The sequence below is a fragment of the Tiliqua scincoides genome, chromosome 2 (assembly GCF_035046505.1).
Source record: "Tiliqua scincoides isolate rTilSci1 chromosome 2, rTilSci1.hap2, whole genome shotgun sequence".
Classification (NCBI taxonomy): Eukaryota; Metazoa; Chordata; class Lepidosauria; order Squamata; family Scincidae; genus Tiliqua; species Tiliqua scincoides.
In genome coordinates this window covers 118,867,923-118,883,674 of record NC_089822.1, presented here as the reverse complement: position 1 = coordinate 118,883,674, position 15,752 = coordinate 118,867,923, and the positions used below count along the sequence as shown (strand labels likewise).

The 15,752-nt window shown below is 44.9% G+C and overlaps 1 protein-coding gene across 1 annotated transcript in view; it reads left to right on the top strand.

The window, feature by feature from the left end:
- Positions 1-1,557: 1,557 nt before the first annotated feature.
- SYN1 (synapsin I) overlaps positions 1,558-15,752 on the top strand; it is a 94,705-nt gene continuing 80,510 nt past the window's right edge. The window contains exon 1 of the mRNA XM_066613960.1: positions 1,558-1,925. Coding sequence (XP_066470057.1) covers positions 1,558-1,925 — 368 coding nt within the window. The remainder of the gene's footprint in view (positions 1,926-15,752) is intronic.

Genomic DNA, 15,752 nt, shown 5'->3' with positions numbered 1-15,752 from the left:
GCGCAGTAGTGCAGACTTAAATTGCAAGCTACTTGGAGCTGAGATTTTTTTTTCGTTTACACTGTGCTGTAAAGCACCATGGATATTGACTGCATTAAATAAACATAGAATGATCTACACAGACAAATACCTTCCCACCATACTTTTGAATACTGTTGTCACATATAATGCACTTTCTCTCTCTCTCTGTCTGTCTGTCTCTCTCTGTGTGTGTGTAAATGACACATTGTTCTCTTTGACTCTACAATTCATGTCTCTAGTTTTCCTCTAGGGCTGTTTCATACATATACACACATTTTTTTTTTTAGTATTTTGATCCCACATCTTTGTTGTAAAAATAATTTTATTTTTATTTTTGCTGCACCTCTTTACACTTCTGCAGATAAAATGCTTTGTGCAAAGCAGAGCCCTCTTTCTTTGCTTTCTAAGGGATGAAGGCAGAGCTTGTGCCTATCCTGGTGACTGCCTCAGGAGCCCTGCTCTCATTTTGAGAGTCATTTAACATGCATCACAGTGCAACCTGTGGGTGTATCCCATGAAATACATATATTTATATATACACTGTATATTATATACAGTATATATGAAATATCCTTCAACCCAGCTCCATGAACTCATGACATCACTGTCATGACGTCAATATCAGCATTACGGGCAGTGGCACCACCAGCATCAATTCCAAGAGAGAACACAGCATCATGAGCGTCACCAGCATCCTTCTGTCTCTGTCCCTGCATCTCTGCTGCTGGGTACCAGGCTGTACCATTCTCACCTATCGGGGAGGGGAAGCTGAGGAAAGGGATGCTGAGTCTCACCCCTCCTGCTTTGGCTAATGGTACAGCTCTGAATTGGCTTTGCCGAGAACAAGGATCCACCACTGCAGCAGGAAGGGGGAGAAGGGAGAGAATTCAGAGAGTCCAAATGGGGAAACTGCTTAACTGGGTAGGGCAGCTTGCTGGTGATTGCAGAAGGCTTTGAGACTTGGGAGGAGCAGTGCCAGGCTAGCTCCTTCTCCTAGAAAGATTTCCACTTCCCAAAGCGAAGTGGTACAAGGGCACCTTCGCTCCTGTAGCCTCGCCCCATAGGAGACAGGCACTCCAATGAGCAGAATCTGCCAGAGTAGGGAAGGCAGAGCAAGGCAGACCCTTACAGGAACCTTGCCTTGCTGAGAGATTCCTTCTAAAATCCATCCCCTTCAGAAAGAGTCTCCCTTTCGTGGAGAGGACCCCGATAGAAGCCTCTGTCTGGCATCTTCAAGAGAACAGCCTCCTGCTGGAAGACCTGCTGTAGGAAGCCTTCCCTGTTAGAAAGCTGGGGAGCTGGATCCTCTTTTAGGCAGCAGCTCCCTGTAGGGCAAACCTTTCTAGAAGAAGAGACCTTCTTCAGCAGATCAGCCAGAGGAAGGCACCAGGGGGTGGGGGGGATCCCCTCTGGAAAATCGAGATCCTCCCGGAAACAGACTCCCCATAGGGGAATACCACATCCCTCAAGCGACATCCAAAGTCAAAGGTCTCATCAGTAGGAACCCCTCCCTGAAACTCACACCTTGTAGCCAAGATGAATTACCTGCGCAGACGACTCTCCGACAGCAACTTCATGGCCAACCTGCCCAACGGCTACATGACTGATCTTCAGCGCCCACAGCCACCGCCGCCACCCCCGAGTGCCACCTCGCCATCACCTGGCAGCATCTCACCGGCAGAAAGGCCACCGGCTGCCCCCAGCCCTGGGGCCGGAGGAGGTGGTGGTGGAGGAGGCAGTGGTGGAGCTGGAGGGTTTTTCTCTTCCCTCTCCAATGCTGTGAAGCAGACCACAGCAGCAGCAGCAGCCACCTTCAGTGAGCAAGTTGGGGGGGTCGCTGGCTCTGGAGGGTCCTCAGGGCGCACCAAAGTGTTACTGGTGGTTGATGAACCAGGGACAGACTGGTAAGGAGCCGGGAAGGGGAGCTGGTCACCCCATTCATTCATCCATGCTTAGATATCAATCCACTCACCCTTCCTTCCTTCCTTCCTTCCTTCCTTCCTTCCTTCCTTCACCTAAGCCCACATGTCTGCCTATGATTCCACTGCTCTCTCCGTTCACCCCATTATTGTCTCCTTTTTCTGTTGCACTCTAGGTTTCCCGCATATTCCATAAGTATCTCTGTTAAGTATCTGTTGCCTCTTGTGAGGAGGCTAAGAGAAGGGGCATGGACGGTATGGTGTTTAGAGGTTCTGATATTGATGACCCATCAGGTGATGGTTTTTGTCATTGGGTTGTACTGGGGCTCAGTTCAGCACAGGAACATGACATATCAGCGCATCATTAAGAAGCAAAATGTATTGGGGATTATTCCTGGGTGCATAAGGCTGGAAGGGATTGTAGCTATGGGAGGGCAGTATGAGATCCAAGGGTTTTGAAAGAAAAGGGTTTAGTAACTTAAGGGGCTTACAGAATTGCTAGCAGCTCAAAGCAGTGACAGGCTGAAAAGTCAAAATACCAGCTAGGTTGTTAATGGCAATTTGGCACTCCTCCCAGTACACATATTGGGCCTGCCTGCTTTCCTGTTTTCCTCTGGGGTACTGGGTAGTTTTAATAATTGAACAGTTGGTTTGGCAATTTGTTTGGGCAAAATGGAAGATTCCTTCCCCCTATTCATGAATGCTTGGGTTTGTTTTCTAGTTTATTGGTGTTCTAGTTTATTTGACTTCATTATTCAAATTGGTGGGGGAAGGCAAATCCTCCAGAAATGGTCAGCAACCAAAACCAGGGATTATTTGTGCACTGCATGGTAATACTTTGCTCTGAAACCTTCTGACTCCTTGGGATATCAAATTCTCCCTACCTCATATTTGCTAGAAATCCCAGTCTCTTCTTCTTGCTCTGATACACCTCAACCAGGTCCTCATCCTGTGTTGTCCCCACAACAGGCATGTGGGTCTCTGTGAGCCCAGGGTTCTTTTCCTTCTTTTGCCTCCTCTTCCAACATTTTTTTAATGCTGGCTCTCCTCCTCTCATATCTGTTGGGCTGTTCTGGCCTGCAAACTCATTGGTGTTTGGTCCCAGTTTCCCAGAAGTCAGACTTGTGGCTTCTTCATTGGAGGAATGAGAACTACCAATTAGGGAGCACAGATCTATAAGCATAAGTCCATCTCCTAATGCTGAAATCCTAGACTGGACAAGAAGTGGGGAAAGGCATGCTTAGATGGCAGGTAGCTAAATTGAGTAGATCAGCCTCATATCTCCTAGGTGAAGTGTGGTTCCCCATCTAGAAGGATCTTTCTCTTCTCTGTACGTGATGTCTCTGCCAGGACAACTGTACAGAGTGAGAAAAGAAGGCATGTGAATGTATCAAAGATGAGATCAAAGTGTAAGGATGCCTTGATGGCCTGGCATAACATGGCACATGTAATGGGGTAACAGAAGATGGGGACCTCAGACCCTCACCATTAATGGGATCAGCCTTTGTGTGTGGGATCTGATCTTCCTCTTTGATGAAATGAACACACACATAACATGCAATTCCCTTTGGAATTGAATGCCTCAGAATGTGGTAATGGCCAACTGTATAACTAGATTAGAAATTGAGCTAAACATTTATGGAAAGCGAGAACGTCAGGGACTATTAGCACAGCATCATTTCATTTTTTTAAATGCGGGGAAATCAACATGAACGGATTGAGCTAAGTCGTATGAGCTCAGCCTATCCCAAAACATTGATGAGGCCTGCCACTGAAGCAAAATCCCCTGAAAAAGGAGTCAGTTCATTGTGACTGAGAATTAAAGAATAATTGTGAGTCAGCACATCCTTCCACTGTACCACTCTGGTCACTGCCAGAGACAGGATACCAGACTAAAATGAATTATGTCTCTGGGGTCACTAAGTGTAAGGGTTGATTATTCACCATATTCATGTCCCAGTGGCATGCTTAAAGCTGTTTCTTCCCAGATCAGGCAACATTTCTCAGCTATTAATGCCTTTGAATGACAGATTGGGCTTGATTCACATGCTAGGGAAGAGACTAGGATCAGTCCCTATTGCTCTTCCTTCCCAGCAGTTGTGGGGCCACTCTGGCCTACAAACTCAGTGGTGCATAGCCCTCTATTATTGCAACAATCCCTAGACTGAGCAGATGCTACCTCTTTAGAGCTAGTTGCTGCCTGTTTGTGGATTTTATGGACTTTTCATGTTTTAAGAGCTCTGCCTATAATAAATAGCTTGCCTATCTGAGATGAAGTGCATTTGGGGTTTTTTTGGTGAAGGCAGAATTGGATATTCTAACCAGCTTCAATCGGTCCTACCTTCAGTTTCATAATCTGAGAGGAAAATAGGGCTTCTACATAAAAGTAGTCAAGACTAATAATGAATATATTTTAAAAAGTCCCTTTGAGTCCTTTTGGGGAGAAAGGCGGGGTAAAAATAAAGTATAATAATAATAATAATAATAATAATAATAATAATAATAATAATAATAATAAACCCAGACATTAAAGCTGTTTTATTAAATAAATAGGAGTCTTGTTTGTTTTTTCAACTTTGAAACTGAAATTGCTTTGAAAAAGTTTATTGTGTCTGTTAGATATTTTAAATCTGAGTTGTCCCCCCACATTTATTTTGACCAAGAAACAAAATTCAGGATGGGGTCAAAATCCAGGAGGAGGCATGATTTTTAATGGCTGTGATTACCAGAAGCAGGGAATAGGATTAACCTCCCCACTGCTACTGATGTTGCCTGCATCCCTTCCTTGCTTTCTTTTTTTCTCACATAAATGAATGAATGTAATTTGTATCTTTGAAGAAGTGAAGCACTGTACACTGGTGGGCGGGTGGGGGACAATGTTCTGGTGAGGGCAAAAACCTGCTTAGCACCCCAGACCCTGTAGTCACTATGGACAGGAATACCACTGAGAAGGGATGTCCTACTTCCTGCTTCTGAAGGCAAATTCAGGGTTGCGGAGAAGATGATCTTCCAGGCTCTGCCAGCTTTAGGATTAAGTTAGGACTGCCACTTTCTTTTCCTGACAGGACGCCTCTGCTTTTAACAACTACATCTCAGGTGGAAATTCAACAGGATATCTTTTTCTGGCATGGAAATACAATCATGTAGGGAAAAGCTTCAAGGACTGAGATTCTGCCTCTTATGGAGGATGCAGGGCTAAGTTGGGGGAAGCGATATCTGGAATCAGATCTGCTTCCTCACTTGGGGCTTTTTGCAGCTACTTGTTAGAGCCTGAAGCCTGGTAGAAGGGGCTCTGCTCTGTTGACCTATGAGGACAGTAGGCCAACCTCCAGATGTTTGTGCCTGGCCTGACCAATCTAGAAGCCTGCCATCATACTGCCTACCAATCACAGTACAGTTGATGTGGCACAGACCTTCTGTTCCCCTCTGTGGCCTCAGATGTCCTAGGTAGGCGGCAGGGTTCTAGCGGAGCTGGAGCGGGGGGGGGGGCAGGCGCCACCTACAGTGGGAGTGCTGATGTCATCAGCTGGAGCATGATGAAATGCTCTTCCATGCCCTCCATGTGCCCTGCATGTGAAAAACTTGATGGGAGAACTGTTCTGACCTAGCCTTCTACTAGCATGCTAGATTTCTATGTGGATGGATTTATATATGTATTATTATGGTGCAACCCAGATGCATCTGGGCCATGAAGCTTTCTGAGCTCAGATTTAGTGCTTCTGAGTCTGCACCTGTGTTCGGCTACAGCGATGCAGTATCTGCTCATGAGACCGTTCCAGGTGTAAACCTGGAGCCATCAGTGTCACTGTTTGCGTACATTTGTTCTCCTTAGTGGTTGATCTGCAGGTGCTTGTTTGGCTCTTTGAACTTAAGTACAAACTAGCTAGAGAGCTGAGCTCTTTAAAATTTTGGTTTTAATGGCACCAACAGAAGAACAACTCCCTTTTAACCATTTGGTTTCTAGGAGGAGGGTTTGGCTCCCATTGCAGATGAAATATGAGACACTATGTTATTACCAGATAGTGAGGATAGTACTTTCATGAATGGCTGTGGACTCCATCTGATTTCATGTCCAGCTCTGCCTTTTATAACACTCACAATAGGACTTTCATGGTTTGCTATCCATCTGTGACATTATGCTAGATTCAACATTGGCCCCTGTGCTTTGTAATTTATGTATGTGTGGAGGCCAGGATATGCAGTTACTTGCACTTGTTCCCCCTCTCTTCTCATCATGGTATAGTCCCACCCACTTGCTCTGTGGTTCCACTCCGCACCTTCTGTTCTCAGTCGGCTCAGGACCAAAAAATCCTTCACCCCAGCACTACACAGTTTGTACCAACTGCCACCCTGTAGTTCTTGGCATAGGGACACTAGCCCCTGAGTGGGTGGATGTGGAAGGCAATTGAGATGTGGGGACCGCCAAAGTGGCAGGTACTGGGGACTGCTGATTGTTGCTGAGAAACAGGGCGTCTATGAACGGGGGACCAGGAGATTGGATGCAGAGGACTATTAAAATGCATGTTGGCCAAGTTTATTCTGTAAATTAGCATGATGCAATTTCTCCAGCCTGCGTGTGTCAAATCCTGGCAAGCACTGCCAAGGTTGAAATTGTGACAGTTACAATTGGCCATCTGTTGTGGATATCCTTCCTTCCTTCCTTCCTTCCATCCATCCCTCCCTCCCTCCCTCTCACACACACTTGTGTCTCTAAACTTCAGAGCATTTATGATTAATCTAGTAATCCTTCAATTTAAATTCATCACAATATTCAGAATCCAATTGCCATAAAATGTGGTGATGGGTTCTCGCTTTGATGGCCTGGGGGGGAAAAAAGGTGTGAGGCAAATAAATGGAGGATAGATGTATCACTTGCCATGATAGCTAAATAGTATCTCCATGGCCCAAAACAGTGTACTTATAAATGGCAGGTGCTGGGAAAAGGTAACAGGGGAGAGGTGTTGTTTTCATTTCCTGCTTGTCAGGTTCCCAGAGGCATCAGGCTGCCTGCTGTTGGAAAACAGTCTGTTGGATGGAGATGGACTTTTGTCAGATTTAGCAGAGCTAATATTCTTAATGAATATATATCAAATTTGGGGTTGGATATGATTGAATTTGGTACCTGATTATCCAAACTCTTTTCACCTCGAGAGTCCTTAATCAAAGCAGAGAAGAGCATTCTGCCTTGTTGGAATGCCTTGTCCTCAGAGAGGCTCCCTGAATCTGTGGTTTGTGACTATACAGAGTGACTCAGAAACATCCCGCTGGCATCACCAGGGTTATAATAATAACACAAAGCTAAGTACATCAGCTTGGATTCAACTCCCAGTTGGACTGAGCGAGCTGGTGTGGTAGCCATAGGCACTGGGGGGGGGATGGAATTCAGGGATAACTCCTCTCTTGGGCACATCTGTGTAAAGAAGCAAGTGTGCCTGAGTGAGGCAGGGACAGTGTGCTGTGGTAGCATTGTGCCCCCAAAGTGCCTGCTTTGCCCCTCCACTTTATATTTCCCAGTGTTGCTCCTCCCCCATGTCCCCAAATGTGAGCACAGGGAATCTTGCTTTGTCCTGGAGACTGCAGCGCCTGGATGATTGCGCTACAGGGAGTGAGAAATGCCAGCATTTGTCACAGACGGCTTTGGATCCCTGCTGGGGATGATGTGTCAGGAAGCAAAGGCTGTTGTTTTACAGCAGGGCAAGACGGCGGGTGTCAGTGTCTTGAGGCAGCCCTGAGGAGGTGCAGCCAAGGCCTCTCTTCCCTGCGGTGTCCTGTTGGCTGTGCAGTGCTGTGTGGAACAGCAGATGATCAAAAGGCTGCCTTGTATGCCTTGGGGTCTCCCCTGCCTTTCCTGGGCCATACAGCCTTCACTGAATCATTTGGAGGGATTTGCCCAGCATTCCTGTGACCACTGGATTGCATCTTGGTTCTTGGGTAATAACAATTATCTTGCTCTAACTAGAATGTTGCCCTTTTTAGCCTTTTGCTAGATTGGAAGCTGTAAAACAATGAAAGGAAAATCCATCCAAGCCATTCATGCTGCCATAGTATATGCAATAAAGCAACACTTGGGATGGTGATAGTTGCATTAGTGCACATGTGTAGTGTGCAGGTATATGCTCTGACTACTGAGTCCTATGAATGTTCTAAACATGCATACCTCACTGAGCCACCAAATGGAGGTGTTGTGCTGTCTGGCACAGAAGCTTCAGCTGATACTGTTTACCAGGGACAGTCCTTCCTTTCTGGTGCCCATCCCAGGTAAATTACTGTCCCTATATTTGTGCCTTTTGGAGATCCTGCTTGAACTGTTCGTCTGTGTGAGATGCTATTAGGGTGAGCATTTTCCAGAGTTCATTGTCCTCTCTGGGGTCTCTAGAGGCAAAATGTCTGAGTGAGGATGGATGAATCTCATCTTAGTGCACAGACATGCGCATGAAGACTAAGGCACCATTCAGCATACAGCCTGCCATTTCACATACTGCAGCTGCTTAGGTGTATTTTGAACTGTGGATGACAGATTGTAGGACAATTATGTTGTTCTTGCGCATCTTTCACTGAAAGAACAAACACCATCTTGGCATTTAACAAGATGCCTCCTCTCTTCATCTAGGCAAGAGAGGAGAAGCCACTGCAGAGAAAACGAATATGTGTATAGTGGGCAGAGTAGAGCTTCTAGGGGTGTGTAATATTGGCATGGGGAGAGGGCTGAGTAGTGATTCATGTTTTGACAACTGGGGTGCTATACGCATGTTCCTGTCTTATCTGCACAGTGTTGGAATGTATGTTGACACCATTTAGCTGGAGACATTTGACCTTACCTGTAATTACAAATGTCTGTATTTTGGTCACCCAAGAGTAGAACCTGAGCTTCTCTCAGCAGAATGACTATCTTGATCTTACACTAGTAAGATCTCAGGCTGTGCTATGTCTTTGGGGTAAATTCTCCTGCCGTACAAGTATACTGGGACCCCAGATTCCTCAGAACACCCACACCAAATTTCAAAGGAAAGACACTCTGTATGTACCTAGGAGCAAATGATTCTTAGGCCATTTTTAACACAATTTTTTCAGGAGAAATTCTGCACATGCTCAAAGGCACTCAGATCTAGTCTAGTTGCCAGAATTTTTGTATGTAAAATGTAGCAACTCTGTTTTGTGGAACCTGATGCATGGATGGCCTTGCCTTTGAATACAAGCTGCCTTTGGGGTTGCTTGTCCATAATTATTGATCATCACACTGAGGAGTCACTGAGAAACTTTGAAGGAGTCCCATAAGAACACAGTTTGGAAACTGCTGGACTAGAGGGCTATGGGATTCTCGAACTTGCAAGTTATTTCCTTACACTTGATTGCAAATTCATTCTTTGAGAATATGTATAATCAGTGCATATCCCCCTGAATACATAGGAATACAAATACAGCGCATATTCCCATGATAGCACTTTGGGTGTGTACTGTTGGTTGTGTGGAAAAGGACCCCTGAGCTGCATTCCAGGAACTTGTGGTTTGTAGTGAGGGGGTCACCATGCATTACCAATTCTTGCCACATGCAGGATTTGGCTATCAGCATGCATTGGGGTTTAGGAGGTGCTGGAAAAATGATGCTTCCCAGAGCATACAAACTATTAGATCCTGCGTGTGTTGGCTTTCCAAAGGCTGGAAACTAACATGACTTTTCACATGCTGAAATAGTTGTGTGAACAGTCTTGACTATAAGGACGCTTAGAATGCTTGAGGAAACAAAGCAAAGGCACTGGGTCAGAAAGAGAAGAGATGGGGAGGTTGTGAGCCGTGCTTGAAATATGGGGGGCATTCATAAGTCCCACTCCTGACTCCCCCCCAATTTTAGTCAAATTATGGCTAAATTATTTTAGGTGTCACCTCCTAAAAATAATAGATAAGGGGCTGAGCCCCACAGGGACCCTTGTAATTTAAGCATTGGCTGCAAAAAAGAAAAAAAAGAAAACAAGGAACGTTGGGGATTTTATCGTCTGGTGTGCTCAAAAAGAAATCAGAGCTTCTAATGGTCATCCAGGTAGGGCGGTTGACTTTTTATTTCAATAGTTCTTGTGCCTGGGCAGTACTAGGGGGTGGAGCCTGATGGAAAATACTAGCTAATATCAAACATTTTCTTTTTACTCCTCTGGCTCATGGCAGCAAATGTAGTGGGTTGAACTTATACGATAATGCACAGTAACAGAACTGTGCAGGGAAGTGGCTGTAAGAACAATCTGCACAGTTGCAAAGTTGCCATCTTGTCCTGTGTCCACAACCCACCTGGTCTGTCTTGGCTGAACAGAACCACTGAAGGGTGTTTATGGGATAAAGAGGAAGCACACCTGGGCTTACCTGAGACATGTGTGTGAAATGGTGTACTGAGTTGAGCTCAGCAAACTTGCTCCCTTCATGCGCTTACATGGGCTACACGTTAATTTTTACTAAACAATACAGAGATTCTGGCAACTAACTTTAGACTTGGGCTGTGATGCATAACATTCTGGCAACTGACCCAGAGTTAAATAAATACTCTAAATAAAAACAATAATAATACAGCAAGACCAGTTTTTCCCCCCTTCTTTCTGACACCTGACCCTTTTGAGATCCCAGAAGCCCCCTCAAGTAGCCCCGCCGACTCCCACTGTGCTTCCTCTATCTCCTTCCTTCTCCTGCTGGAAAAGGCATTAGGAAGAATCACCTGTTGCCAGTTGATAATTTCTGAAAATAGAAGTTGTTGGGACTCAGACCAGTATCAGAAACTGGCAGGCCCAAATGGGCAGATATCAGAAGGATTTTCGGAGTGTGCGGGGAATGCACTTTGCACATGCTCAAAGGCACTGTCCTTGTTATTGGTATACAAATTCCATAGTTGAACGTGGCACTGGAAAATCCTTTTGAGGTCAACCATATGGAATTCGGACCATAATTAAGCCTCAGCAGAATGATTTGTGACAGACAACTTTGTGTTTTATTTTAAGGTGTGTGCACAGAGGAGTTTCTCGCTCTTCACAATCTGTTGTTCTGGCCTTGTCTGTACATTAAGCAGAGAAATGTGGTGTAAATATGATCGAGCCGATGGAGTAGAACCGCGGTTCTCAAACTTTTCAGTCTCTGGAGCCCTTTATACTCTCAAATGGAGTTTTGGGGAGCTCTGCTGGTGCACTCGTGGAGTCTTGGGGAACCCCAGATCACTGGCACATGTGCAGAGTGGCACAGTGCTGAGCTCAGTGCCAAATACTGGCGAAGAAAAAGATCAGGAGGGGAATGAGGAAGGAGAGTCACTAACAGAAGAGGGAGGGATGGACGAGGAAACTAGGCAGAGTGCAGATAGTGGCCAGTGCCATTATAGTGTGCTTGTTGAGCCCCCAGAGGGGTCTCAGGAAGCCCCAGGGCTCCTAGGAGCACACTTTGAGAAATGCTGGAGTACACTCTCCTGCAGGTGAGAGGAATTTCATTTTTGAATGTTCCCCCACATGATCCCCCCCTCAACTTCCTGCAACTAAAAAGCTAGCACAGCAGGGAAAACTATGCTGGCACAGCAGGTTCTAGCCTTGCCTTCTTGCTGCTGTGCTAGTTTTCTACTTGCAAGGACATTTTCATCTGTAAGAAATTAAAAATGACATCATCCACCTTTAAATGGAGCCATTTCCGTGTTATTCCCACCCCACTTTGCTGTATGTGTCATTGATGAATGTAAACCAGAAGGGTGAGAATCGACAATTCAAAAAGCAAAGCACCACACTCACAGCATTTGGTCATTGCACTCTGCTCTGCTTATATAGTATAGAGATACATATGTATTTTTTTTTTGACGGAGGTACTTCCTGTTTGACAGGCAAAAATAACAAGTGAACCTGGCAAGAAAAAATAAGATGAAGCAAGTTATTAGACCTGCAAAAAGACCCCTAGCAGAAGTGGTGTGTGTCTTAAACAAGAGCAGGGAGTGTGCTGAATTTTATGGGCTTCATCTGGTGCAGCATGGCCTGACAGGCCTGGCATGGCCTGACCTGGTCACCTGTGCCATCACCAGGGCCACCATTTGGAAAGAAAAAGAAAGAAGAGGAAAGTAATAAGTCTGCTGTCTGAATCAATTTAATCAGTAGATTCATCAGCTAGTGATATGCAGTACAAGTGTATAATTCATAAGTTTATTCATAAGTCAGTCTCACTTTATGAAGTGAGGCTTACTCCCAGGAAAGTATGTTTAGGAATGCATCCTGAGTTGATTAATTTGTGTGTGTTTGTCTGTGCATGTGTATCAATTTTAATTGGTGATGCAAAGAGTTAAAGGCATACAGGTGGGGCCTCTATATCTGCGGATTCTGCATCTGCGGATCTGGCTCAATTTGGGCCTCCTGGACCGGCATGGAGCCTGACTTGGCCCTACCTGAGCCCTCCCGAGGCTCTGGTTGCCTCCGGAGGGTTTTCAGATACCTGTAGCAGCAGCAAGTGTCCACCCACTGCCTCTGCAGGCTTCAGAATGGTCATTTCAGCCAAAAGAATGCAATTTCCAGTTTCCTCAAAATGCCTCATATGGTACAAAAACGTCACTTCCGGTTTCCCTCAGGAAACCAGACGTGTTCTTTTGGCCAAAACAGCCATTCTGAAGCCCACAGAGGCAGTGGGTGAACACATGCTGCCTTTGTGGGCTTCAGAAAGCCCTCTGGAGGGGACCGGAGCACAGCTTCAGTTCCCTTCTGAGGGCTTAAAGGGGCTGATCATGGTCTGAGAACAGATCCCCATTGGATACCAAAGCCCTACATGTACATTTATTTTTTCAAAGCCATTTTTGTTCAGGAATGTTACTGTAGTAGAGGGCTAAAAAATTTAAGTTCAACCTTTTCTTTTACAATGAAAGTAAAAAAGTGGTAAACCAAGTGGTAGCTTTGATTTATGAAATGATCTTTCATAACATTTTTTAAAGATTTGACAGCTGCATCATGCATTACTGTCTGCTTTGGTCCTATATATCTCTTTGTCTATTGTTCTCCTCCCTTCTCCTTTCTAAGCAGCCAATTAAATAATTTTTAGTTGTCTAATCTTCTGCCTAAATGACTAATCAATTCATTACTTGTAACTCATTAGTTGCATATCAACAAAACTTTATTAACCTTGTCAATATGCAACTTTTAAAAATGTCATTGAGTAATGAATTGATTAGTCACTTAAGAGGCAGATGATTAGTCAACTAAAAATTATTTAATTGGTCACTTAGAAAGGGAGGGGAGGAGAACTTTAATTCCCTTTATTAGTGAAAGGAAAAAATACATCAAAACACAATACAAACACAATTGACCAAACAAAAGAGAGACAGAAAAGGAAAAAAATAGTAATAATAAGATACATAATAGTACAAAAAATTTCAGGAATCTATACTATAAACCAGTAGTTCTTACCTCTGTGACCCACTTTGTCATCTGTGGTGGTTTGTGAGTCAGTGTTGGCTGTTGCACCACAAGACATTATGGGCCATTACACGGAAGCTGCTTCTGGGTACACGATCTGCTTCATTGCCATGTTGCACCCCAGAAGGCCTTGCAGCAAGGCCTTCTGAGGTGCGACGCAGTGTGATGCAGCCAATGAAGTGGGTCACGTGCCAGCGCTACACAGAAATCACAAGGCATTCTGGGGCGCATTCTTGCAACTTCCTTTCATGGTAGGCTCACAACCCATCAGAAATCAGGTTGCAACCACAGACTGAGAAATGCTGCTATAAACCATAATCCATAATCAACTATACCTATAGATCTAAAAAAGTTTCCAAATATCAAACAATACGTCAATTTGTCATTTTTGTCTGTAAGCCATTCGTTCAAATGTTGATCATGCAAAAATTTAATGCTTAATTTCTAAAAAGTAGGAAGGCCCTTTTCCTTCCAGAAGGAAGGAGAATGATGAAGAGGTAGAGGGCCAAAACAGATGTAATATGATGCAGGCTCCAGGTGTTTTTGTTTAACTGTAAAGAAGGTACAGGAGACTGCATCTTTAAATGTTGGTGAATATTTTGTTTTTCTTCTCAAAATTGAAATGTAGGACATTTTCAAATGTTAGGATTCAGCATTCAGTAACATACTTTGTGATGTCTAAACACTAGCACCCTAGTAAATTTCTAAAAAGAAAGGTGCTGTGTTCTACATCCTCAGTCCTGAGAGACTTTCCTTCTAGTTGCAGCTGTTAATACTCACAGTAAGATGGGAGCTTGATTCTGCACATGCACAGAGACTCTTTATTATTGCTCCCTGTGTTTCCAGGACAAGCTGTGACATTCAAGCTGCTGTCAGGACTGAAGTATCCTGTAGTATTGCTCTAAATACACCCTAAGCAGAGGGTTGATGTGTGTGTGCTTGTGACCATCTCCAGTCTCTCTTTTCCAAGGACAGTAAAATGCAGTGTGATATTGAGAATGCAAGGAAGTGGCATTTAGGAAGCCATTTGCTGCATTGTAAGCAGGCATGTGGTAATCCAGAAGGTGTTGATTTCCCTTCTTCTCTTTGGGGATGATGGATTATGCTCCCACAGCATCAGAGAGTATAGAATGACAGCCGTGGAGAATACAGGCTCCTTACAGTGAGGGAATGCTAGAAGGCAGAGCATTGACAGTAAGCTTGTAGGGTTGCCCCATTGAGCAGAAGCTGCCTTATATACCAAGGGCACAGTCCTAGAATGTATTTGGGCCGACACAAGTCCCTTTTGCTGGTGTGGAAGTGTCACAAAAGTGTTGTAAAGCACTTTTGCACCATTTGTTGGGGAGATAGGATGGCGCATGAATGTGCAGTGGCCTCCCTGCACTGCCGCGGGCCCTGGGGAGAAGTTGAGTTGAGTCAGCCAAGCTTGGGCGATGTAGCTGTATGGGGGGGCATGGGAAGGGCAGAGAAGAGGTGGGAGAAAGGCATTTTGGGGCAGGGAAGGGCAGGTGGTGGGTGTTCCCAGGGGGCGGGCAGGGAGTGGGAGGTGGGGCCAGAATCCTGCAGTTATGTCGGATCTGGACCCGGTTCCTAGGCAGCATGGCATGACTATGGGCAGCTTGGATCTGCACCACCTTATCATGTGGTGCAAATGCAAGAAGACCCATTGGGGCCGCTGCAGCGTGACACAGAGTAAGGGGAAATGTTTTCCCTTGCTTCAGGTTGCACTGCTTTTGGCCCCAAACTTGCACTGGCTGCAGCGCAGTTCTGGTGGCCTGCCTGCTTCCAGCACAAGTTAGGACTGTGCCCCAAGTTACACAATAGGTCCATTTAGGTTCATATTGCCTATACTGAATGACTCTAGGCCAGTGGTTCCCAAACTTTTTAGCACCAGGATCCACTTTTTAAAATACACTCTATCAGGACGCATCTAGGTTTACCAGACTTTTAAAAAGGGGATCTAGAAAGAAATATTTTATTTATTTATATTTAAGCAAAAAGACTTTCAAACTTTTATCGCCCTATATGTACGTATGCTTGCAAACTGCAGGAGCTGAGCTCTTTGCAGTGTAATTAGCAGCTATACTATCTGATTTTTGAATATCCTCAGGGCTTGAGGCAATTAGCTGTTGTCTTGTGTGCTCCCTGAAGCATTTGGTGGGCCACTGTGAGATACAGGAAGCTGGACTAAATGGGCTTTTGGCCTGATCCAGTTCTTATGCTTTTTCCATCACCCTTTGGCGACCTACCAAAAAAACAGGTCATGACCCACCAATGGGAGTTTTCCTGCACTCTGCCTGAATCTGCCAGGGCTTGAATTTGGGACTTTCTGAATGCAAAGTAGGTGTTCGTACATTGAGCTACAGCTGTATTCTAAGTAAAATGATGACAAAAATGAACCTAGTCTAGG